This window comes from Lissotriton vulgaris, chromosome 6 (genome assembly GCF_964263255.1).
Source record: "Lissotriton vulgaris chromosome 6, aLisVul1.2, whole genome shotgun sequence".
NCBI classification, from domain to species: Eukaryota; Metazoa; Chordata; class Amphibia; order Caudata; family Salamandridae; genus Lissotriton; species Lissotriton vulgaris.
In genome coordinates this window covers 498,350,373-498,371,315 of record NC_141694.1, presented here as the reverse complement: position 1 = coordinate 498,371,315, position 20,943 = coordinate 498,350,373, and the positions used below count along the sequence as shown (strand labels likewise).

The following is a 20,943-nucleotide window of genomic DNA, read 5'->3' as shown; positions in this document are numbered from 1 at the left end:
GGCTAGGATGAAGAGGACACTTTCAAATGATACAGCGAAATAAATAATGCAAAATACCGTCAATATGGTAAACTGACTGAAAAATGCCACCAAGTGAAATTTTGTTTTTGTTTATGCTTTACTTTTTCCATTTATGTGAACATTAAAACACATTTAAAAAGGAAGATGCACTGTAAAGGCATTTAAATAACACATATGTTATGTTAGTTATGTTACTTTGTCACAATTTCAATAAAAAAAGTAATTAAAGCTTATACGTTTATCATGAGGTGGCATAATACATCATTATCTCATATGCATGTGAAAGGGCCAGTTTGAATGGTCGAATGGCCTGATTCACAAAGCTTTTTCTATGAGTGGGACTTGATTGTGTTCACAAAGGTTATCCTGTGAGTTTCAGGGGAAAGGGACTTTGCCAGTAAGAATGTGTTACTCCAGCAAATGTATCCGTAAGTCACACAAACTTGAAGTGAGGAACAGTCAACGCGTCAATAAAACTGATCGGACAATGTGAATTTCGGCTGCGTTTTGGACCTTTTTATACAAAGGTATACAATACTGTTTAATCAGGAGGTTGGGCTTCAAAGCGTGCGTAGTCTTTTGGAGTGGAACAACCCTACTCTTCGAAAAAGGACTGTGAATAAGGCGCCAAGAATAGGGAGGACAAATGTTTCACAAATACATTGCATGTTCACTTACCAGTGTCAGTCACCGAAAACTGCTTGGAGACGTGCATTCCCTGGAAATAAAACAGAATCCGGTGATTTGGGATTGTGAGTCGGTGGGTGTAATAATTGTCACCTATCATGCGTTCTGCCATATACATGATGGGGCACAAGCACGCGTGGATTAGGTATCTAAACAATAAACAAAAGCACGCAGCAGCTGACCAAGGATTCGCACATCAACTTTGTCTGTTTCAGAGATATTTGGTGGTGTAGCTACTCTCACCATCCGCTGCCATGGATGTATATCTGAGCAATAGTATAGAGGAGTAGAGAGGCGCACTCAATGAAGTCAATGTTCTAAGAGAGTCCATAAACAGCGTAGATCTTCTGTTTTTATTCTAAATGTATTCTTTATTTTCACATAGCCGTTGTATGTGAAAATAAAGAATACATTTAGAATAAGAACAGAAGATCTACGCTTTTTATGGACTCTCTTAGAACATTGACTTCATTGAGTGCGCCTCTCTACTCCTCTATACGCGTGGATTAGGTGTGTGCAGCAAATCCGTGTGACTGTCCCGATTTCTACCAGCTATTTTCTCCCAGTTCAACTTCAGCAGAATTGACCTAACCAAAATGTACCTGATTAAATTTACGCGGTGCGGTGATAGCTGCAAAACTCGTAATTCGTATGTGTGAGGTAACAGTTCTAGAAATGAGTTAGTTACATGTTAGACGCAGTGACCTTAGGTCGACTGAATAAGCCTGTTGTCACACATAAAGAATGCAAAACAAACCCTTTGAGCATTGGCGTTATCTTTCTAGTGAAGTTAAGAAAAATATTATCCGAGAATAGAGAGAGTTTATTACCTCTGGGAGAGCCACAGCGGATATAATTCTTAAATAATTCTAGGACGAGTATACACTTATACCACCGGGCTTTAATAGAAATATAACTTTGGGTGTAAATCTGTTTCCAAAAGCAGCGCGTCTGTGTGTCTGAGTGTTGTCTCACTGTACCTGTTCCTCGGAGTAGCGTGGATGTCTTCATGTAAGTGCATAGAATGTCTGCTCGTCTGTAGAAATAGTTGCATGCATGTGTCCGGTGTTTTTGTGTGTGTTTTGTACTGGTTTGCATTCGCAATGCAATTGACATTTCCAGTGCGTTTTGTGTTCCGCAACTCATTCTAATTTAGATTTGTCAATACTGACACATTACCAAAAAAAAAATACAAAAGGAAACATGTACGCCCCGTTTTACATTATACTAACAGTAAATACTTTTCGTGTAAAATATTTAGAAGCGACTTATTCCTCAGCGTTTCCATTGTTAGTTCTTTTCCCATTGCAAAGAAAAGTTTTGCTGCACTTTACACGAAAGTTGCATTTCTATTGGGGGTACTTACGTCAGAATGCACTTCTACTGCCCAGACTCCAATTTGAGGGATGTCAGATAATAAAAACTCTTTAGAAGCAACTCCTAGGTATGTTTGCACTGACAGCCACTGCTGGATCAGACTTCCCGCAGGATCCTGCAAAATAAAATGAATGATTTGTCAAATACTTAGAGTGGCTGTCTTACTACTTTAGTAGACAGTACATTTGGGCAAGTTGCAAAAGCAGTATGCCTTTAATCTTTTTATTATTCAATTGAACAATACATATTTAGATAAAAAATGGAGAAAGACAGTCACAAGACAGTTTTAGTACCTAAGGAGTTGGTACATGGTAAGTGTGCAATGTTCCTATAAGAAATGTGAAATCCATACAACACACCTTTGGCATATCTAAGAGAAAAACAGCATGTAAATTAAAATTATTAAAGACAAATGTTGCAAAGTCATCCTGTGCCCTGGGCACCCCCCAACTTTTTGCTGACTGGTACTGGTGGTACCTGACTCTAACTGACCCTGGGCTCGGCCTCACCAGGCCCAGGGCCAGGGCCAGTGCTATGCTCAAGGAGACACTTAGAATGCAGTGAAATACCTACATACACTAGAGTACACTATGGGTTAGGGTAGCCCTGTGATTGGCATGTCCTCCCCTATAACGCTATAGTACATACTCGAGAAGGATGCTTGAAACTACCTTTGAGTTCCTAGTATATAATAGGGCATGGCAGTATAGAGGTCAGCAGCCCTTTCTGCACTTGCACGTGTGCACTGCTGAAGCCTGAGGTCAGTTTAAAAGCCGCCCTGTGTTGCAGCACTGCTTTTAAAATGCATTTGTGCCCAAACTCGACTTTGGTGTTTGGGGCACTTACAAACAGATAAACTACAATGTTTGGGCATATTAGGTATCCCAGGGTCCCCCCTAGGTGTCCCGGGGTGAGGGTCAGGTATTTATGAGGAGAACCCTTATAAAATGAGTTTTATATGCCCTGGGTTAAGTGAAAGTGCACATTTCATTCCACACATTGTGATACAGTGCTTCACAAAATAGACTTTTGTGCTAGGAGCACAGTAGAGGGAGGATCTGCAATATTTTTACATATTCAGAACCCATAAAGCAGGTGTCTCAAACCAGTTCATCTGAGCTACAAGTAGCTTGCAGACAACTTCAGAGCAGTTCCCAGCCTTGAGTGCGTTTTTAACCTCATGAGCGCTAGCGGTTTTCCCGCTGTGCTCTGAGTTTTTAAAAACCTGCGTTACATGACGAGCTCAGCTCGTCATGAGCGTACGAGAACCGTAACTCATGACGAGCTGAGCTCGTCATGAGCGTCGAAGGGGTTAAACTAGCACAGGATCACATTTTCCTTTTAAAGCTAAGGGAAGGCTGAGTTAATTTGACTTTATTATCGCTACGCTGCAGATAGCAGGGCCTGATAATGAACAGTGTTCAGTCAGATTTAAGACTCATGCTGGGGCACAGATGTGAATAACTGAAGCACTGAAATATATACTCTAAAATAAAAGCCCTTGTCGACTCAATATTGAAGTGTGAGAACAAAATGATGTTTCTGCATGCTTTTAAATGGGAGAACATTTAAATGAAAAGCTAACTTAAAGATTAATTCTTAATTTTCTCCAATTTCAAAGTTCCACATTTACAAGCAGCAGGCCTTTTGCACCCTGTGCCATATTTATATCTGAAAAATAGTCATTTTCTTTTAAATGGGAGAAATTTAAAGTGAAGAAAAGAATTTCTATGACACATTAAGTATTAATGTCTTTCTTCACTATCAAGTAAAACTATTACATCTTAATGTTGTATGAAGCATGTTTATTCACTTAAAATTCCTCCCTTTAAAAAATGTATTTTTCTGTTATAAATATGGCACCATGTCTACAGGCCACTGGGAGTAAGATGCTTGGTATTACTAAATGTCACACTTGGAAATGGGAGAACATTTAAATGATAAGTTTTATGGAATACATATAAACAACCGTAACTCTTCAGTTTATTTTTTTCAATGCAGTGCCATATTTAGAAGGGAGAATTAGAGCCTTTATTTTAAGTTAGTGAAATTTAAAGTGTAGAAAAATGTTTCATATTCAGAAAAATTTTGCAGAACATTTTTCTGCTCTATAAATTTCTCCCATTTGTGTTATACATGTAACAGTGCCACATATGGCGAAAGTTATGTCCTGTGCCACAAGTACATATGACATAGTACCTCAGTCACCCATAAATTTATATATATATATATATATATATATATATATATATATATATATATATATATATATATATATATATATATATATATATATATATATATATATATATTATATATATACTCCAACCTCCGTTTTCCTCCCGCAATCGCTTTTCCCTCGATCGCGCTGGATACAGACACGGACCAAACGTAAGATGCTGGTTCAGATTTTATTCAGCTGTCGCCATAACGTTTCGGCACAAAGCCTTGATCACATGCAGACCTGCAAGCTGGTAAAACACAGCATCCAGTCTGGATGCTGTGTTTTACCAGCTTGCAGGTGCTGGTTTTGTGACACGGCCTCTCGGTCTGGAGCTGCGCGTTTTACCTGCAATCTTTGGAGGATTGTTTTAAACGCGTCGCCCCCCCGATATTGGATTTCCACTTGGAGGAGATGAACACATGGGGAGAGAGGAGGCAAACGCGGTGTTTGCCTGATAAGGGGGACAAAGGACAGATTTACCTTCAAATCCGGCTGCAGTGGCGTGAGATCACCGTCCAAATTTATTTTGGAAGCACCACTTGGTGTTTTAGAAATCCTTTCACTGAATGGGCTCTAACGAAGGACTTCAACGCCCAGCATGCAGCGGGACTGTAGGAGAGCGCAAGATGTCTCACACCTGTGAGGCAAAGGTGGGGCCAGTGATCACATGATCCAGAGTGGTCACAGATTTAAACATCACCACAACGGACCCCCGGAAACAGCGAGAAGGTGGCTGAGACGGGCACTGATGAGGCCAATGGATGGCTGAAACGCGTCTTCCCAGCGTTTCAGGGACATTATTGCCAGCGCAAGAACATCAATAAATCTGTGCTTATTCCCCCGGAGCAGTGTCACTCTCTTTCTTGAGTAAGAGGGAGTCTGGATGCTGTGTTTTACCAGCTTGCAGGTGCTGGTTTTGTGACACGCCCTCTCGGTCTGGAGCTGCGTGTTTTACCTGCAATCTTTGGAGGATATATATATATATATATATATATATATATATATATATGTATATATATATAGCACAGTTCAGGTTCACCCCCAAATTCTTCACCTATTTTACGGCAGGAAAAGTATGTTCGGTGAAGATCATTTACTTGTATATACTTAAATTTGGTATACATTGAGACCTTTTGACTTTATGCTAAGACACCTTCCCATTCTTTGTCTCCCATTTCCACTCCGTAATGCAGTTCCTAGCATATTTTAACGTTGTCAAGATTACTTCTCACCATTTTGTTTGATGACTCATAAAACCAGAATACTAAATTACTGCCTCCTCCCACCATTATGAGGAGTTTATCAAATCATGTTGCAGAGGGGTGTACATAACCTGCCACGGCCCGTGGAGGAAGTTGCGGTGGGGCAGGCAGGCGGGGCAGAGGAGGGGCGGGGGGGGATGATAAACACCAGAATCTGGATGATTGCAGGTAAGTAAACAATTAAATTAATAAAACGAATTTCGTTCTGTGCCCTGCATCACAAATGCATTTGCGATGCAGGGCACGGAACAAAATTCGTTTTATTAATTTAATTGTTTACTTACCGGCAATCATCCAGTTTCCGGTGTTTATCGGATGTTGTCGGATGTTTTGGATGTGCTTGCGGGTGAGGTTTTTGTTTGTTCCGGCGTAGAGTGCGTTGCCGTAGTCAAGTATGCTGGTGACCCGGGCATGATTGTAAAGCAGGAAGGCAATCGACGAACGGAATAACCTTAAGTGTTGCCCGGCGATGTCGCCTCTAATCCCACAAAATATGAATCAATGAAGAGGCAGGCGCTGGGGACCGGAAGGCAGGAAACAAAGGTTTATTCTCTCCGGAGGAGAACACATCAGATCAGACCAACAGGGAATCTTCTCGAGGTGCTCTAACTGCATCTCTGAGGCCTGGCCTCTTATACACGCATTTATGGCAGGAAGACATTCTTTATTACAATAAGGGTACCTTGAAGTATGAAAGACATCCCCGGAATCTTCCGCTTCGGACCCGTTCCCACACACCCTTACAGTGAGAATCCCCTCCCCAATCATAATACAGGATCGTCATCAGACGACAGAAACAGCAGGGCATTCCGTCGATTCCCGGAATGCGTGTGGTGTGACGGATCTCATGGGGTGGGAGCCTTGATCTACTGTAACTCCTTTGAAGAGGAGCGATTCTTTACAGTTGGGGCCATAAACTGCATCCTCAGGCGAGGTGATAGCCTGGGACCGGCCTGGACAATAGGACACGGAGGAAGAGGGGTGTCAGAGGGTGCAACAGTGAATAGGAAGAAAGAAGGTGTCGAACAGGCAAGGGGTGTGATTCCCAGGGAAGAGCAGCGCAGATGGAGGGGTTTTTATGGCCCATGCATGAGAGAGGGAGAGAGCGGGGCGACCAGTGCGTGGGGGAGATGCTTGCGAGGGTGGGGAGCCGTGCTGAGGATCGGCGGCGTGCAGGGAGTGGGTCTGACCCAGGCATCTAAAATGGCTGCCGTGTATGACAAAAGTGTGGCATTGGAAAAAGGCAAGATGGCGCAGACAATGTTTATCAATACGAACTAATTTTCCACAGTCCTCCCTTTTAACATTTCTCGCCAACTTGTTAATTCGGGTCGATCCCCATAATGCCACGTATTTCTGCATCGTACAAAGCTTTCATGTGTTCAGTCTGTAAGTCCAAAGACTTTGGGCAAACGCAATTTGAGAATAATGAACACAGAGGAGGTAAACATTGGATACCCAAACAACACCCGCATAGCACCACAATGGGAATTAGAATGAATGTGAACAACCTCCACCCCCAGGCTTTCAGTGAGTCCCAGAACCAGCTCCCAAGCGACCATCCTTCTTGCTCCTGGTGTACTTCAGATGATAGTCTATGGAGGTGTTCGATGGCTTTGTAAACAGAAGGTGAATTGTCTGGCACGTAGGTGCAGCAGCTGGACCCAATGATGCGACATGCTCCTCCTTGATCTGCCAGAACCACGTCTCGAACGAGGCGGTTCTGTAGAGCCACCAGGCGGACTGCCTGAACCTCTGCGGCGTTATTGGTCAAGATGCGGGCTGTGATGTTCATGGTGGTTTCAACTGCCTGGGTCAAATGTCGGTTGGCACGGCTTTTCGCCATCGGACCCCAGAATGGCACAAGTCCCTTCACGGCATCCAAGAACTGTGCCCCTGTAGAGTCGGCCTGGTCGACGTCCCTTGCACGCTTTTGCCGTTGGTGGCTTGCCGGGGCCACATACGTAGGTGGAAGAATGAAGGCAATGTAGCATGTGCCCCTCCAACCTTTGGGGAGCCAGGTGTATGCTTTGGTGCCGCAAACAAAGTACATATTTGGAGAAGTAACAAAGGAGGGAGGGTCGGATGAATACAGTGTTCTGGTGATGGCGCAGGCGCTGTGGCCCACCAGTTGCGTTCCCAGGCCCTCGATGCATACAAGGCCCGAGACGTTGATGACAGACAGGGCCACAGTCAGGGTGGCGGCTGTTCGTTTCCGGAGGTAGGAGAAAGTGGGTCTGGCTGGGATATGGAACACCTGCATTTCCACGCGCTCTTTGGCAGGGATGTCCATGTGAATAGAGGCACCAGAGGTCAGAGGGCAGAAAGGAGTAGCGGTTCGCCCAGTCTTGTTCAGCCATACCCCGTGGTAGAAATGCGAGACAGTTCTTTCTAAAGTGGCATTGTCTTTAAAGCTTTCTTGTAGAAGGATCAGCCAGGCAAGACAGGAGCCGTGGATGGAGAAAGGCGAAGGAATGAATGGGATGGAGTGTCCGGTTGCATGAGGCAGCAGCCCGCAGATCCAGCAGTTAGTGGCATTAGCAGCAAGGTTGTGTTGGTGCAGCAGCTGTACAAAGGAGTTATTCCAGAACTCCCTGCGCCTTTCTCAGAGCTGTGGTGAAAGGGCAATCAGGAAGTGTTCCTTGGTAGTTGCGGGCAGTTCAGTGGGGAGCAACGTCTCGTGAGCGGGTGTGCTTTCTTCGACGATCCAGAAGGTTGTCATGAGGAGGAGGCAAAAGAGAAGGGTAATGAAGATGGCTATAGTCTTTGAGCTGTGCAGCTTGTCGGTCTTTGGGTTTCGGTAGGTCATCTTCGGATATCCGGTTGCTTCCATCATTGGGGAATCGGGCGCTTCCATCATCTTCAGAGTGCTCGGTAGCGGGCAGAACCACCGACTTCCTCTGACTTCTCTTTCGGGCAACCTTGAGTGTGTTAGGCTACCGTTCTGAGATTTTACCTAGTCAGTGGTCTGCTTTGCCGAAGCTCCTCCCTTGTTACGTAGGTTGTACCCTTCTCTGGACGGCACGGTGGGATCGGGAAACTTTGCCAGTTCGAGTGCTTCTGTGTCGGTGTGACAGCTCAATGATGGTTTGTCTTTCGTCAGGAGCTCTTCTTGAGTCGCAATGTCTTCTTCCGTCGTCAGGATTGATGGGACGCGTTTACAATGGTGCGCATGCACCCAGTGACGCTTGCCTTCCACTCGAAGGGCCGTCCGTGTAGTGATTAGGACTTGCCAGGGGCCCGTCCACCGAGGTTCCAAGCTTCTGGCACGCTGGAAGTTGCGGATCAGGACGTGATCCCCTGGGCGAATGTCATGTCCTGGGCCCCTGGAAGCGTCTGGGATGGCTTGCAGCACCTGCTGATGAATGACAGTTAAGGTTTTAGTGAGGGTGTACAGATAGTCAGACATTAGGACGTCTGGGACGTCATGGATCGAAGTTGGCCTGGGTGCGGCCCACATGTTCATCGGTCGCCCGAATACTACTTCATAGGGGGTCAAGTGGTGCTTAGTGGGGGTGGAACGCATTGATAGCAATGCTAATGGGAGGGCATCAGGCCACTTCAGCCCGGTGGAGGCAACAATCTTAGAGATTTTCAGCTTGAGTGTGGCGTTGTGTCGCTCGACCAGGCCTGCAGATTGGGGGTGGAAGACTGCGTGGAATTTCTGTTTTACACCCAACCCTTTTAGGATAAGTTGGATAACTTCAGCTATGAAGTGGGGGCCGTTGTCACGCCATAGAATCCGACAAAGGCCATATCGGGGGGAAAACTCTTTTAACAGGATTTTGGCAGTGGTCATGGCAGTGTTGTCGCGTGTGGGATAGGCCTCCACCCATTTGCTGAAGGCGCACACGACAACAAGGACGTACTTCAAACCCAGGCAACGTTCTAGCTGAATGTAGTCCATCTATAGGACTTCAAAGGGATGGTCGGGGACCCCGAACCCACCCCGAGGGACAACAGTTCCTTTCCCTGGGTTGTGTCGCAAGCAGATTAAGCATTGCTGGACTAGGCGTCTAGCAGAGTCGGGAATCTTGTCGTTGTGCCAGACTCGGGTGATGAGTTCAATCATGGGAGCAGATCCTATGTGTGCTGGGGAGTGTGCCATAGTCAGTATGGGGATCAAGTAGGAATTGGGTAGCAGCCATTTGTTCGTGTCCTTTGTCAGCCAGCAGCCTTCATCATCTTTCAGTCCCACCCGTGCCCATTCAGTCAGTTCTTGGGGGGAGCAGGCCATCTGTATGTCCCTAATGTGTTCTCTAGCGTCCTTCCATTTCTCCGTCTGTGACCTAGTCACGTACATGCGTGAGGTCGTCCTATTCTCGGCTGTGGTCCGAGCTGTGATGTCAGCTAGTACGTTCCCTTGTCCAATGAGGTCTGTTACTTTCTTGTGTGCCTGGCATTCGATCACCGCTAACCGCTTGGGGAGGAGGACTGCTTCGGTTAGGGCAGAGACTAGATCTCCGTGAAGGATGGGTGTGCCATGTGAAGTTAGGAATCCCCTTTCTTTCCATAAGAGTCCAAAATGATGAACCACCCCGAAGGCATACTGGCTGTCAGTGTAAATGTTTGCAACTGTGCCTGCTGCTAGGATGCATGCTCGTGTGAGGGCAATCAGTTCTGCTGCTTGTGCGGACCGTTGGGTGATGTGGGCCGTCTCAACTACCGTCCGGGCTGTGGTGACTGCATAGGCAGCCGAGGTCGTGCCGTCGGGGAGCTTAATGCACGAGCCATCTACCCATAGCTCTCCATCAGGGTCTGGGATAGCAGTGACGCTTGCCTTCCACTCGAAGGGCCGTCCGTGTAGTGATTAGGACTTGCCAGGGGCCCGTCCACCGAGGTTCCAAGCTTCTGGCACGCTGGAAGTTGCGCACCAGACCCTTCACAAAGTTCTGGACGAACAAGTGGTGTCCGGTTGCAGTGGTCATATCTTGGCCGCTGTAGTCGGAGAACACTGTTTCGAACCTAGAAAAGTATTCTGAAGCGTCTTCTTGTGGTTTCTGTCTACAAGCCGTCACTATTGACTAGTCTATTTTCTTCTCGGGAATCAAGGTCTTGAGTTTCTGGACGATCTTGTCCGGGAGTTCAAGAATAGCCGTTACGGGTTTCTGTCCGGCTCCCCGTTGCTTATCGATCTCATCGAGTTGTCTCCAGGTATGTCCGAACAGCTCAAGGTGGTCGACAAACCGATGTCTGCTAGGGTCATGATAGTGGAACCTAAGGCTGTACCTAGTTCAGTGTAGAAGGCAGTGGGGTTTTTCCGTAAATCAGGCAGAGATTTTCGGAACGTCAGAATATCCTGCCGATCCCATGGTTGGTAGACCCAGTTGTACACTACCCTACCTCTAGCATCCGCGTGGTTAACATCATCGTGTGTTCCCTGACCTCGTGGGGGAACCCAGTAGGGGGCAGCCTCTCTTATCGGCATCATGGTGCTAGGCTGTTCTATTCGTGGTTCGGTCGCTACAGATGTCGTAGGTTTAGCTTCCAACTCTGATTCAGTGAGGTGGCAGAAAACCTCAAGCGTACCCGCAAGGAGATCCGTCACGTCACACTCGCCCTCATCCCCGATACCGACCTTTCTATACAGAGTCGTTAGGCTCTCGGGACCTTTGTCTCGATATCGGTCCTCATAAGCATTTAGGACATGATAACAAAATCGTACGACAAAGTGTCGTCTGTGGCTTCCCGTATATGAGTTGAATATATCCATGATGTGTTCCTCACTCTCCTTTCGTTCTGCTAGTGTCCTGACTACCTTGTCAATCCCTGTTCGCTCATCTTTGCTCAACCTGTTCGTTCTCGTGAGATCTGTCTTTCGGGCCTCATGGTCATCTAACATTGCTGCTTGTTTTGTATCTGGTACAAGGGGTTAGGCCGGTGCAGAGGTCATGGGGGCCGAGGCCCTGGTGCTACTCTCGCCTGCGCTTGGGGGCAGCGAGTGTTGCGCTGAAGGTTGGGAAGGGGCATATGGAGGGGGCATGTAGATGATAGGAGGACCTAATAAGAGATCATCGTTGGCTCGCTGTTTCGAGGGTAATTCAGGGTAGAGCACAGAGGGTGTTCTAACAGGACACTGACTCGATGTTTCGGTTTCTCGTTTCCGCTTAGCTTCCTCTCTCTCCTTTATTTCTTCCTCTAGTTTCTTTGCAGCTAGGTGGGCTGCTTTACGTAGCTCCTTGTCTATCCTAGCTTCCTCTTTCTTTTTTCGCTGTACTGCTTCTTTGCGCCACAGGCCAACACTGTCATGGTCGGTGTCGTTCTACGAGTTTTTAGAACTTCATCTAGTGCATCTAGTTTGCTTTCTTCAAAGGATCCTATCAGTGGCCACTGACTCTGGCGTTCCTTCTTCGTATACCTGTGCCATAATTTGCTATATGCTATAGCGACTAATCCATGCTTAGTGAACATGTCCTTGTTAGGGGTGCCTTCCAGTGGGACTGGATGATCCACCTCTAATATGTGGTCCGGGCTGAACCAGCTACCACTCAGTGGGGAGAAGATAGACATGACAGATTACAAAGGGGGACAAAGGTCCGCACTACCTATCCTTCACTACCTGCAAAGACTAGACAGAATATTGCTATTCTACGTTGTTTGCAAACAGTGAATGCTTCAAGAGAACTAGATCCAAATAAAGATCAGTGGAGAGAAGACAGCACGGCAGATTACAAAGGGGGACAAAGGTCCGCGTTACCTATCCTTCACTATCTGCAAAGGGAGAGAGACTATTTCTATCCCTCACCGTTTGCAGACAGGGAATGCCACAAAAAGGAACTATTCTGACAATCAAAGAAAAGGGAGCTACCCTGACAATCAATCAATAAAACAAACAGTGGGGAGAAGAGATAGGCACGACAGATTACAAAGGGGGACAAAAGTCCGCGTTACCCACCCTTCACTGTCCACAAAGGAAGATAGAGTATTTGTACTCTTCCTCGTTTGTAAGCAGCGAATGTCTCAAAGAACCATCATCGTTTCGCAATTTGTCGTTTTTACACAACCTTACCCGGACCGCATGGGCTGTTTCTCGTCTTCCCCGTCCAGCGCCCGATCGTCCTCCAATCTCCGATATTGCCGCGGCACTCCTGATGGTTCCCAGTCAGGACCGTAGATCACTCGAGAGAGGTCAGTTCGGAATCAGTGAAGTTCGGATGATCGGCTGTCAGACGAGGGTCTATCGGACAGGAGCTCTCCCGATCGTTGCAGTCGTTCACTCGTCAGGACCTCTCCCACTGGATCCACGTGTCGCTGATGGGCCCACCCAGGGACGCCAATTGTAAAGCAGGAAGGCAATCGACGAACGGAATAACCTTAAGTGTTCCCCGGCGATGTCGCCTCTAATCCCACAAAATATGAATCAATGAAGAGGCAGGCGATGGAGACCGGAAGGCAGGAAACAAAGGTTTATTCTCTCCGGAGGAGAACACATCAGATCAGACCAACAGGGAATCTTCTCGAGGTGCTCTAACTGCATCTCTGAGGCCTGGCCTCTTATACACGCATTTATGGCAGGAAGACATTCTTTATTACAATAAGGGTACTTTGAAGTATGAAAGACATCCCCGGAATCTTCCGCTTCGGACCCATTCCCACACACCCTTACAGTGAGAATCCCCTCCCCAATCATAATACAGGACCGTCATCAGACGACAGAAACAGCAGGGCATTCCGTTGATTCCCGGAATGCGTGTGGTGTGACGGATCTCATGGGGTGGGAGCCTTGATCTACTGTAACTCCTTTGAAGAGGAGCGATTCTTTACAGTTGGGGCCATAAACTGCATCCTCAGGGCGAGGTGATAGCCTGGGACCGGCCTGGACAATAGGACACGGAGGAAGAGGGGTGTCAGAGGGTGCAACAGTGAATAGGAAGAAAGGGAGGTGTCGAACAGGCAAGGGGTGTGATTCCCAGGGAAGAGCAGCGCAGATGGAGGGGTTTTTATGGCCCATGCATGAGAGAGGGAGAGAGCGGGGGCGACCAGTGCGTGGGGGAGATGCTTGCAAGGGTGGGGAGCCGTGCTGAGGATCGGCGGCGTGCAGGGAGTGGGTCTGACCCAGGCATCTAAAATGGCTGCTGTGTATGACAAAAGTGTGGCATTGGAAAAAGGCAAGATGGCGCAGACAATGTTTATCAATACGAACTAATTTTCCACATGAGTGACGGTCTTTCAGTGTTTGAGGGGGATCCATTTGAAGGTCTTACGAAGGAGGTGGAGGGAGTGGAAGCAGGAAGACGAGACGGAGTTGATCTGGCGGTCCATTTTGAGCTCAGAGTCCAGGATGATTCCTAGGTTGCGTGTGTGGTCCGTGGGGTTTGGCGGGTTTCTGGGGGCAGGGGGCCCCCAGGTATTGCTCCAGTTGTCAGGGTTTGGGCCCATGATGAGTACTTCTGTTTTGTTGGTGTTTAGTTGTAGGCAGCTGTCTTTCATCCATTTGGCGATGGCTTCCATGCCTTCTCGAAAGTTCTGTCTGGCTGTGTTGGGCTCGTTGGATAGGGAGAGGATGAGTTGGGAGTTGTCTGTGTATGACACAATGTTAAGTCCGTAGATTCTGACGATGGGGTCGAGTGGAGCCATGTAGACGTTGAAGAGCGTCTGGCTGAGGGAGGAGCCCTGGGGGACTCCGCAGGTGGTAGGTGTAGGGTCCGAAAGGAAAAGGGGGAGTCTGACCCACTGTGTTCTGCCAGAGAGGAAGGAGCGGATCCAGTTGAGGGCCTTGTCCTGGATTCCTGTGTCGTAGAGTCTGCGTATTAGGGTGCAGTGAGAGACGGTGTTGAACGCTGCTGAGAAGTCGAGGAGGATAAGGGCTACTGTGTCCAGTAGGGTGCGGATGTGGTCTGTAGACCTGAGGAGGGCGGTTTCCGTACTGTGTTTTTTTCTGAGGCCGGATTGGGAGGAGTCGAGGATGTTGTGTTCTTCAATGAATGTGGTGAGTTGGCAGGAGGACCCAAAGAGCACAGATGTCAAGGCAAGAAGGGAAGGAGAAGGGTATGAGAAAAAAGCTAGATCAAACATAAGAATAGCAATTGAATATTGCATTAGACATGTAGGGAGAACTTACATAATTGAGGAAAGGGGCATAGTGAGAACATCGTAAATGGCTTCAAGCCAGATGATTTTTTGAATAGAAAAGTCTTGAGACATTTTTTAACCTACTGTGAATATATTCTAATATATTTATGTGCCTACACCCCAGACTTTGGTCTTCTAACCCTTATGTTTCCCAGGAAGGCTTGGTTGCCGGGGTTCACATTGACGGGATGGAGGTGATGGGACAAGTGCTACCATGGAGACAACACCTAACAGTTGAGACTCGCTTGAGAAGATAATCTTTGTAGATACCATTACAATAGGTGAATTTAGGTGGACCTGTATTTGAGGTTTCTTTTTGGAATGCTCTCCTAGCAAGGGTTTCATAGGAATGTTGTTTTGAGATTGTACCGATAGGCGTGGGCTGTGTTGCTTATGATTTATTTTTATGCACTGTTGTAAAACTTTTGTTGTTTATTTTGCATTAATGATTGTGCGCACAGCTCTTGAAAAAAGAAGGCTAAGTTGAACTGTAAAATACACTATAAATGGTACCCGCCCCACTCCCCATAGCAAAGCAGCAATGGCACTTTGCACAAACCATACAACTTTGCAATCATCATAATTAATTTTCCACCTCTCTAGACCAGTATAAGGTTAGATAGGGGAATATGCCAGTAGTTTCTGAGCATCCGATTCAGGGCCAGCTCTCCGCTTAATGTCGGGGAACAGCATATATTGTTATATCAATATCTATGTTTTCTCTACAGGGTCATGTTCTGCAAAAAGAGATTGGGGCAGTTCTTCTATGATTGGTGTCACCTACCAACTAATTTTATTAAGGTGGATTACCAACCAGAATAAATGCATTTATTTGGAATATCCAACCTTTTTTTATAAAAACGCACTCACTGCACCACCACTTTATCTACACACACATGAGCCACATACCCGCACTTCATCATACGGCAAAGGAACAAAGAGCCCCTTTGCGGGTGCCCGTTGAGCATTGCAGTGCCGGCTCAACGAGGAGCAGGTCCATATGATGAAGCATGACACCTAGCTTGATGGGTGTGTGAGGACCATAGTTTCGCCCAAGCGGAATCCCCCATCCCACTACCTCCTCTACCCCTCTCCTTTCTCACCACCACTAATTAGTTGGTAGGTGACACCAACCATAGAGGAACTGCCCCAATCTCTTTTTGCAGAACATGACCCAGGTGGGCAGGGAGTCTGGACCTCTTTAAAAAGCCCTGTCTTAGTCCCCCTTCTTTTTGTCAAGATTCTCTACAGGGTCCCATTCTTCCGTGGGGTACTGTAATCAGCTCGGAAGATTGAAAAACTGTAGTATTGTCCATTTGTGGGGTGTGTGTTTGTAATGCCATTATTGTAATTATTGTGTGTGTTTGTATTGTATTATTGTAATGCCGTTATGGGGTTCAGCTGTGCAGATACTGGTTCGATCAGGAGAGGTGCTCAGACCGAGCTTTGGGGTCTTCTGGTTCAGGCTGGGGCCAGTTTTCAGGGCCGGGGATTACAAGAGTGTGGCAGGGCATAGGGTGGGCAGGGATTGCGGCTTGCAGGGGAGGATTGGGGGGGGCAAAAGGGAGAAGGTCACAGGAGTTCATTCAGGGAGGCGGAAATGTTTTGCCTACTGTTCCCCTTCGGGGAGGAGCATTTTCGCAGGGCTGTAGTTTTTGCATAAAATAATGGCGAGAATGGAAGTGATTTCATTTGTCAGAAATATTATGGGTGCTTAGGGAACCCAACGTTTGCAAATATTTTGAAATTTGTGGGTAGGTACTTGATGGTAAAAGATCTGAAGTTCTGTACCCTGCGCTGCAACACAGGGACAGAGGACTCTGGGGGTCCGGCTGCCAGAGGAGGAAGGAGAGAGGGCCCTAAAAGAGAGAGGGCCCGAAAGAGACAGAACCTGCTTCCAATTGAGTGCTGCCTTGTGAACAGACTCGTGGATTTCTTATAAGCAGGGTGTGTGTACCTATGAGGGTGGAACATGTGGGGTGGGGGTAGTGGAGAGATGGGATGGTGATGATGATGAGGGTGGCCTTCTACTAGAGATTACTGGTGAAGAGGAAGGGGACGGACGGATGCCTAAGTGAATCTGGCACATGTAAAATAATGATATGCCTTCAAGTTTCCTTTTCAGTAGGACAGCTTGTTTGCTTGTACCTATCCTGTTTGGCAACAGAAACACTGCTCATCAGGGGCAGCTGTGTGTGTACAGGGGTATGTGATAGACGGACCTGAATGTTAAGAGGGGCGTATGACAAACTCTGCACGTGCAAGACTTTAGATTGTACAGACTGTGTCAAACACAATGAGAGCCACCGCCCCCCCCCCCCCCCTCCTTTGCGTCTAGTGGGATTTCGGGCAAGAGGGAAGTTTCGTTCCCTGTAAAATAGTCAAGGGGAGGGTTGCAAAGAAATGCGAGAACTTAGGGAGGTGCGCTGGCGATCCCTCCCCGAAGCTAATAAGATAAGGTACGGTCGGAGAGTCCAGGACCACCAGCAGGACAGCCCCCTCTCCCGCAGCCCAGAGCCCCAATGACTGCCTCCCTGCTGCAGGGTCATCCAGGTTCCGCCCAAAAAAGAGTCCTCAGCCTTTTTCTCTTCTCCGGCTTGCTCCTAACCATGGACAGGGTGCCAAGGCATGTCAGAGAAATTGTACCAGTCCCCTTCCCTCTTACCCACCCTCCCCCTGCTCTTTTATCTCTACAGCACCTCAGTTGTGAGCTGCAGGGACACAGACTGGTGTAAGCCACCCCTTACCCGAGAGAGGACTTGCAGAGAGGTGGTTTTAGACCGAACATTTTGGAGATAGGGCAAAGTACATTACGTGGCCATGTTTGCCCACCTTCCCAGTTTTTTTCTGGATTTTTCCCTTTTTTTGAGTTGTTTACTTTAAAATGGTGCGATATTTGTATCCCGCATCAAAATAAATCGTTTCAGTTGCAAATTATGTTTACTTTCCTGTATTAGAGCTCGTAGCTGTCAAACACGTCTCGAAGGGAGGGAGAGCTAAAGAGACCCCTTGTCCCGTGCAGGAAACTGAATGGTGGTGTTTTACGCATTGAGGCAGCCACAACCTTGTAGTGCAGCAGGAGACACATTTTTGGTTGCATAGGAAAATAACACAAACTTAACATATTAACAGAAAGGGGTACATTCTAACATGTACAGCTGCCTGTGTTTTGCTGCCACCTGTTAGATGTTGGGTTTCACAGTTTGAGGTCGAGATACATTAACACTGTCTCCCCTGGTCGGCTTCTATGAAACATTTATCTCTGCAAGGGGAGTTTTACACTGTTATCCTGTCTTTAAAATTGCTCAAATCCGAAAACACCAGGATGGAGGCAGTTACCTGTCCTGGTAAGGAAAGACACATTTCAATACATTTCAAATGTCTTCGAGGCTGCGCCTCAGACACAGCCTTTGTATAGTGATACCCCTCACAGCAGGACTGTCCAGTGGTGGCTGGTGACTTTTAAAAATGGTGAGGCGTAAAATTGTCGTACTGCAGTACGGCGAGCAAGCGAGCTCAAACAACCTACAAGGGGCTTTTGCAAGGTCTAACTAACGTCTTGACTTCATCCAATAGAACTTGCTCTTAAGTCTCGATCGTGTATGTTAAATCCCCATAGGCCCTTTTTCAAGCCATTATGAAAACTCTGAAACCCATGAAGAAGGGAGAGTATTCCGCTCAATCCCATCTTGATCCAGGACTTACTGCTTCCATGCACAAAAAACACAGTCAAGATGTCCTTCAAGACTTGCCTTTTTCTCAATATGAATTCTAGATCTCATCCCGAGCAGCTGGCAGGCTCCATAACGTGATCAATATAGAGGAACATATCAGAACACGACACAACTTAATACAGCTAAGCATAACAAACCACGCCACACAAGGAGAGACCAGCAGCTGAAGAGTATGGCAGATGGCATGGAGGGTGCAGATGGCAGTCGGCTCTAGGGACCAGAACCAAGGAGAAGAATCAAGCTCTGGTGTTCGACCCAAAGGTGTAAAAAGTGAACTAAAACTGAGGATGCATTACACAGAAGTACAAAGGATAATGAAGGGAATTGCATGGCTGTAAGGAAAGTCGCTGCTTTCTATGCTATACCAAATAAAGAGCAAGAAAAACAAACGAAAACAAATCCATTATTAAGGAAGTGAAGGAACTCTTCTCTTTTTAAATTGTTCAATTTTAAGAAACAGCCTACAGCATAAGCAGTAAAAGAGCTCAGAATGGCTTCCGCTACAGCTCATTAAGGCCATACTGCTGAAAGAATAAGCACATTGACATGTGACTACATACAACAACCCTTTGTGCGACGCAGATTCCTCCAGTATAGCTCTATGAGGCGAGCCCTGTCTCACAGACAGAGAAGTGTCGGGGCTACTTTAAGATTCCTCCTACTCACATAATGACACAGAGACTCTGCTGATGGTCACGGAAGTATGCTAAAGAGGACAGTCCCGAGGGTTTATGGTATAGCTTTTTCAACAGACTGCTGTGCTGGAAAATGTTTATAACAACCGCATGAGATGCTTGAGTGGGGCCCTGGTGATGACTTCATTGAGACGTGATCCCTGCGCACCCCTCTGTGGATACAAGCCACGGGAAACAGATTCACTTATCAATGCTGGTTTTTCACTGGCTGATGGCAGATTCTGCTTATACAAGTGATAACTAACTGGTTACCAGTTGGTTAATATGGGGTTTCCATTCGAGCCTTGAGCGTAGTGTAATGCCTAAATATGTGAATGATTGGGTTTGCTCAAGTGGCTCCCCATTCATTATTGCTCTTCCTGTCACATACTTATGCCTATGCATTACCAGAAATTTGGTTTTAGACACATTAATAACAAGGCCATAGTCATTACAGAAGGTCTCAAAACGCTCAATTACTCTCTGAAGGCCTTGCTGGGTCTTGGAAATCAAAAGGGTGTCGTCTGCAAACATCAACAGGGGTATAGACACACCACTAAGCTTAGGAGCATCAGTTGGAAAGACCTTGTAGTAGTCGATAACCCTGTTGATGTACAGAGAAAACAGTGTTGGAGCCAAGACACATCCTTGTCTTACGCCTTTCAGAATTGGGAACCTATCTGTTATGTCCTTGTTGACCCCACCGGACCTGGGCATAATTATTATCATGAAGTTTAACTAAAAACGCAAGTAGTTCGAGTGGCATCCCTTGTTCCTGGAGGACTTGCCACATCTTCATTCGGGGAGAAAATTACAAAAAACAATTTGATGGACAGAATGTAGATCAATGTCTTACATTCACCCCAGTACAAGGATCTGGGCCTAAATCCATCGTTTTTTGCACTCCACACCACCCTGGGTTAGATAATGGCTTTATGCAAATCAGCTCTGACCCTGTGCCCCATGGGAACAGTCCAGTCCGAACTACACAGCCATATCTTTCCCAGACCGGAATCAAGCATCCGAGGACCGGACCGGTTTCGAGGTAACACCTCTCATCAGCCCGGCTAGCTTGACTCCAGTGGTGTGGAGGCTCTGGGACCCACGTCTGGGCTACCCCAGTACACTCAGGGAGAAAATTACAAAAAACTATTTGATGGACAGAATGTAGATCAATGTCTTACATTCACCCCAGTACAAGGATCTGGGCCTAAATCCATCGTTTTTTGCACTCCACACCACCCTGGGTTAGATAATGGCTTTATGCAAATCAGCTCTGACCCTGTGCCCCATGGGAACAGTCCAGTCCGAACTACACAGCCATATCTTTCCCAGACCGGAATCAAGCATCCGAGGACCGGACCGGTTTCGAGGTAACACCTCTCATCAGCCCGGCTAGCTTGACTCCAGTGGTGTGGAGGCTCTGGGACCCACGTCTGGGCTACCCCAGTACACTCAGGGAGAAAATTACAAAAAACAATTTGATGGACAGAATGTAGATCAGTGTCTTACATTCACCCCAGTACAAGGATCTGGGCCTAAATCCATCGTTTTTTGCACTCCACACCACCCTGGGTTAGATAATGGCTTTATGCAAATCAGCCCTGACCCTGTGCCCCATGGGAACAGTCCAGTCCGAACTACACAGCCATATCTTTCCCAGACCGGAATCAAGCATCCGAGGACCGGACCGGTTTCGATGTAACAGCTCTCATCAGCCCGGCTAGCTTGACTCCAGTGGTGTGGAGGATCTGGGACCCACGTCTGGGCTACCCCAGTACACTCAGGGAGAAAATTACAAAAAACAATTTGATGGACAGAATGTAGATCAATGTCTTACATTCACTTGTTGTTTTTGCAATTGCCGCCCTAAGTGCGCTGGGGATGCCCAG

At 46.9% G+C, this 20,943-nt stretch overlaps 1 protein-coding gene across 1 annotated transcript in view; it reads right to left on the bottom strand.

The window, feature by feature from the left end:
• LOC147707489 (CD109 antigen-like) overlaps nucleotides 1-20,943 on the bottom strand; it is a 943,435-nt gene that overhangs the window by 713,835 nt on the left and 208,657 nt on the right. Inside the window, exons 5-6 of the mRNA XM_086926506.1 lie at nucleotides 2,075-2,200; nucleotides 700-739 (exon numbers count right to left, since the gene is read on the bottom strand). Coding sequence (XP_086782632.1) covers nucleotides 700-739; nucleotides 2,075-2,200 — 166 coding nt within the window. The remainder of the gene's footprint in view (nucleotides 1-699; nucleotides 740-2,074; nucleotides 2,201-20,943) is intronic.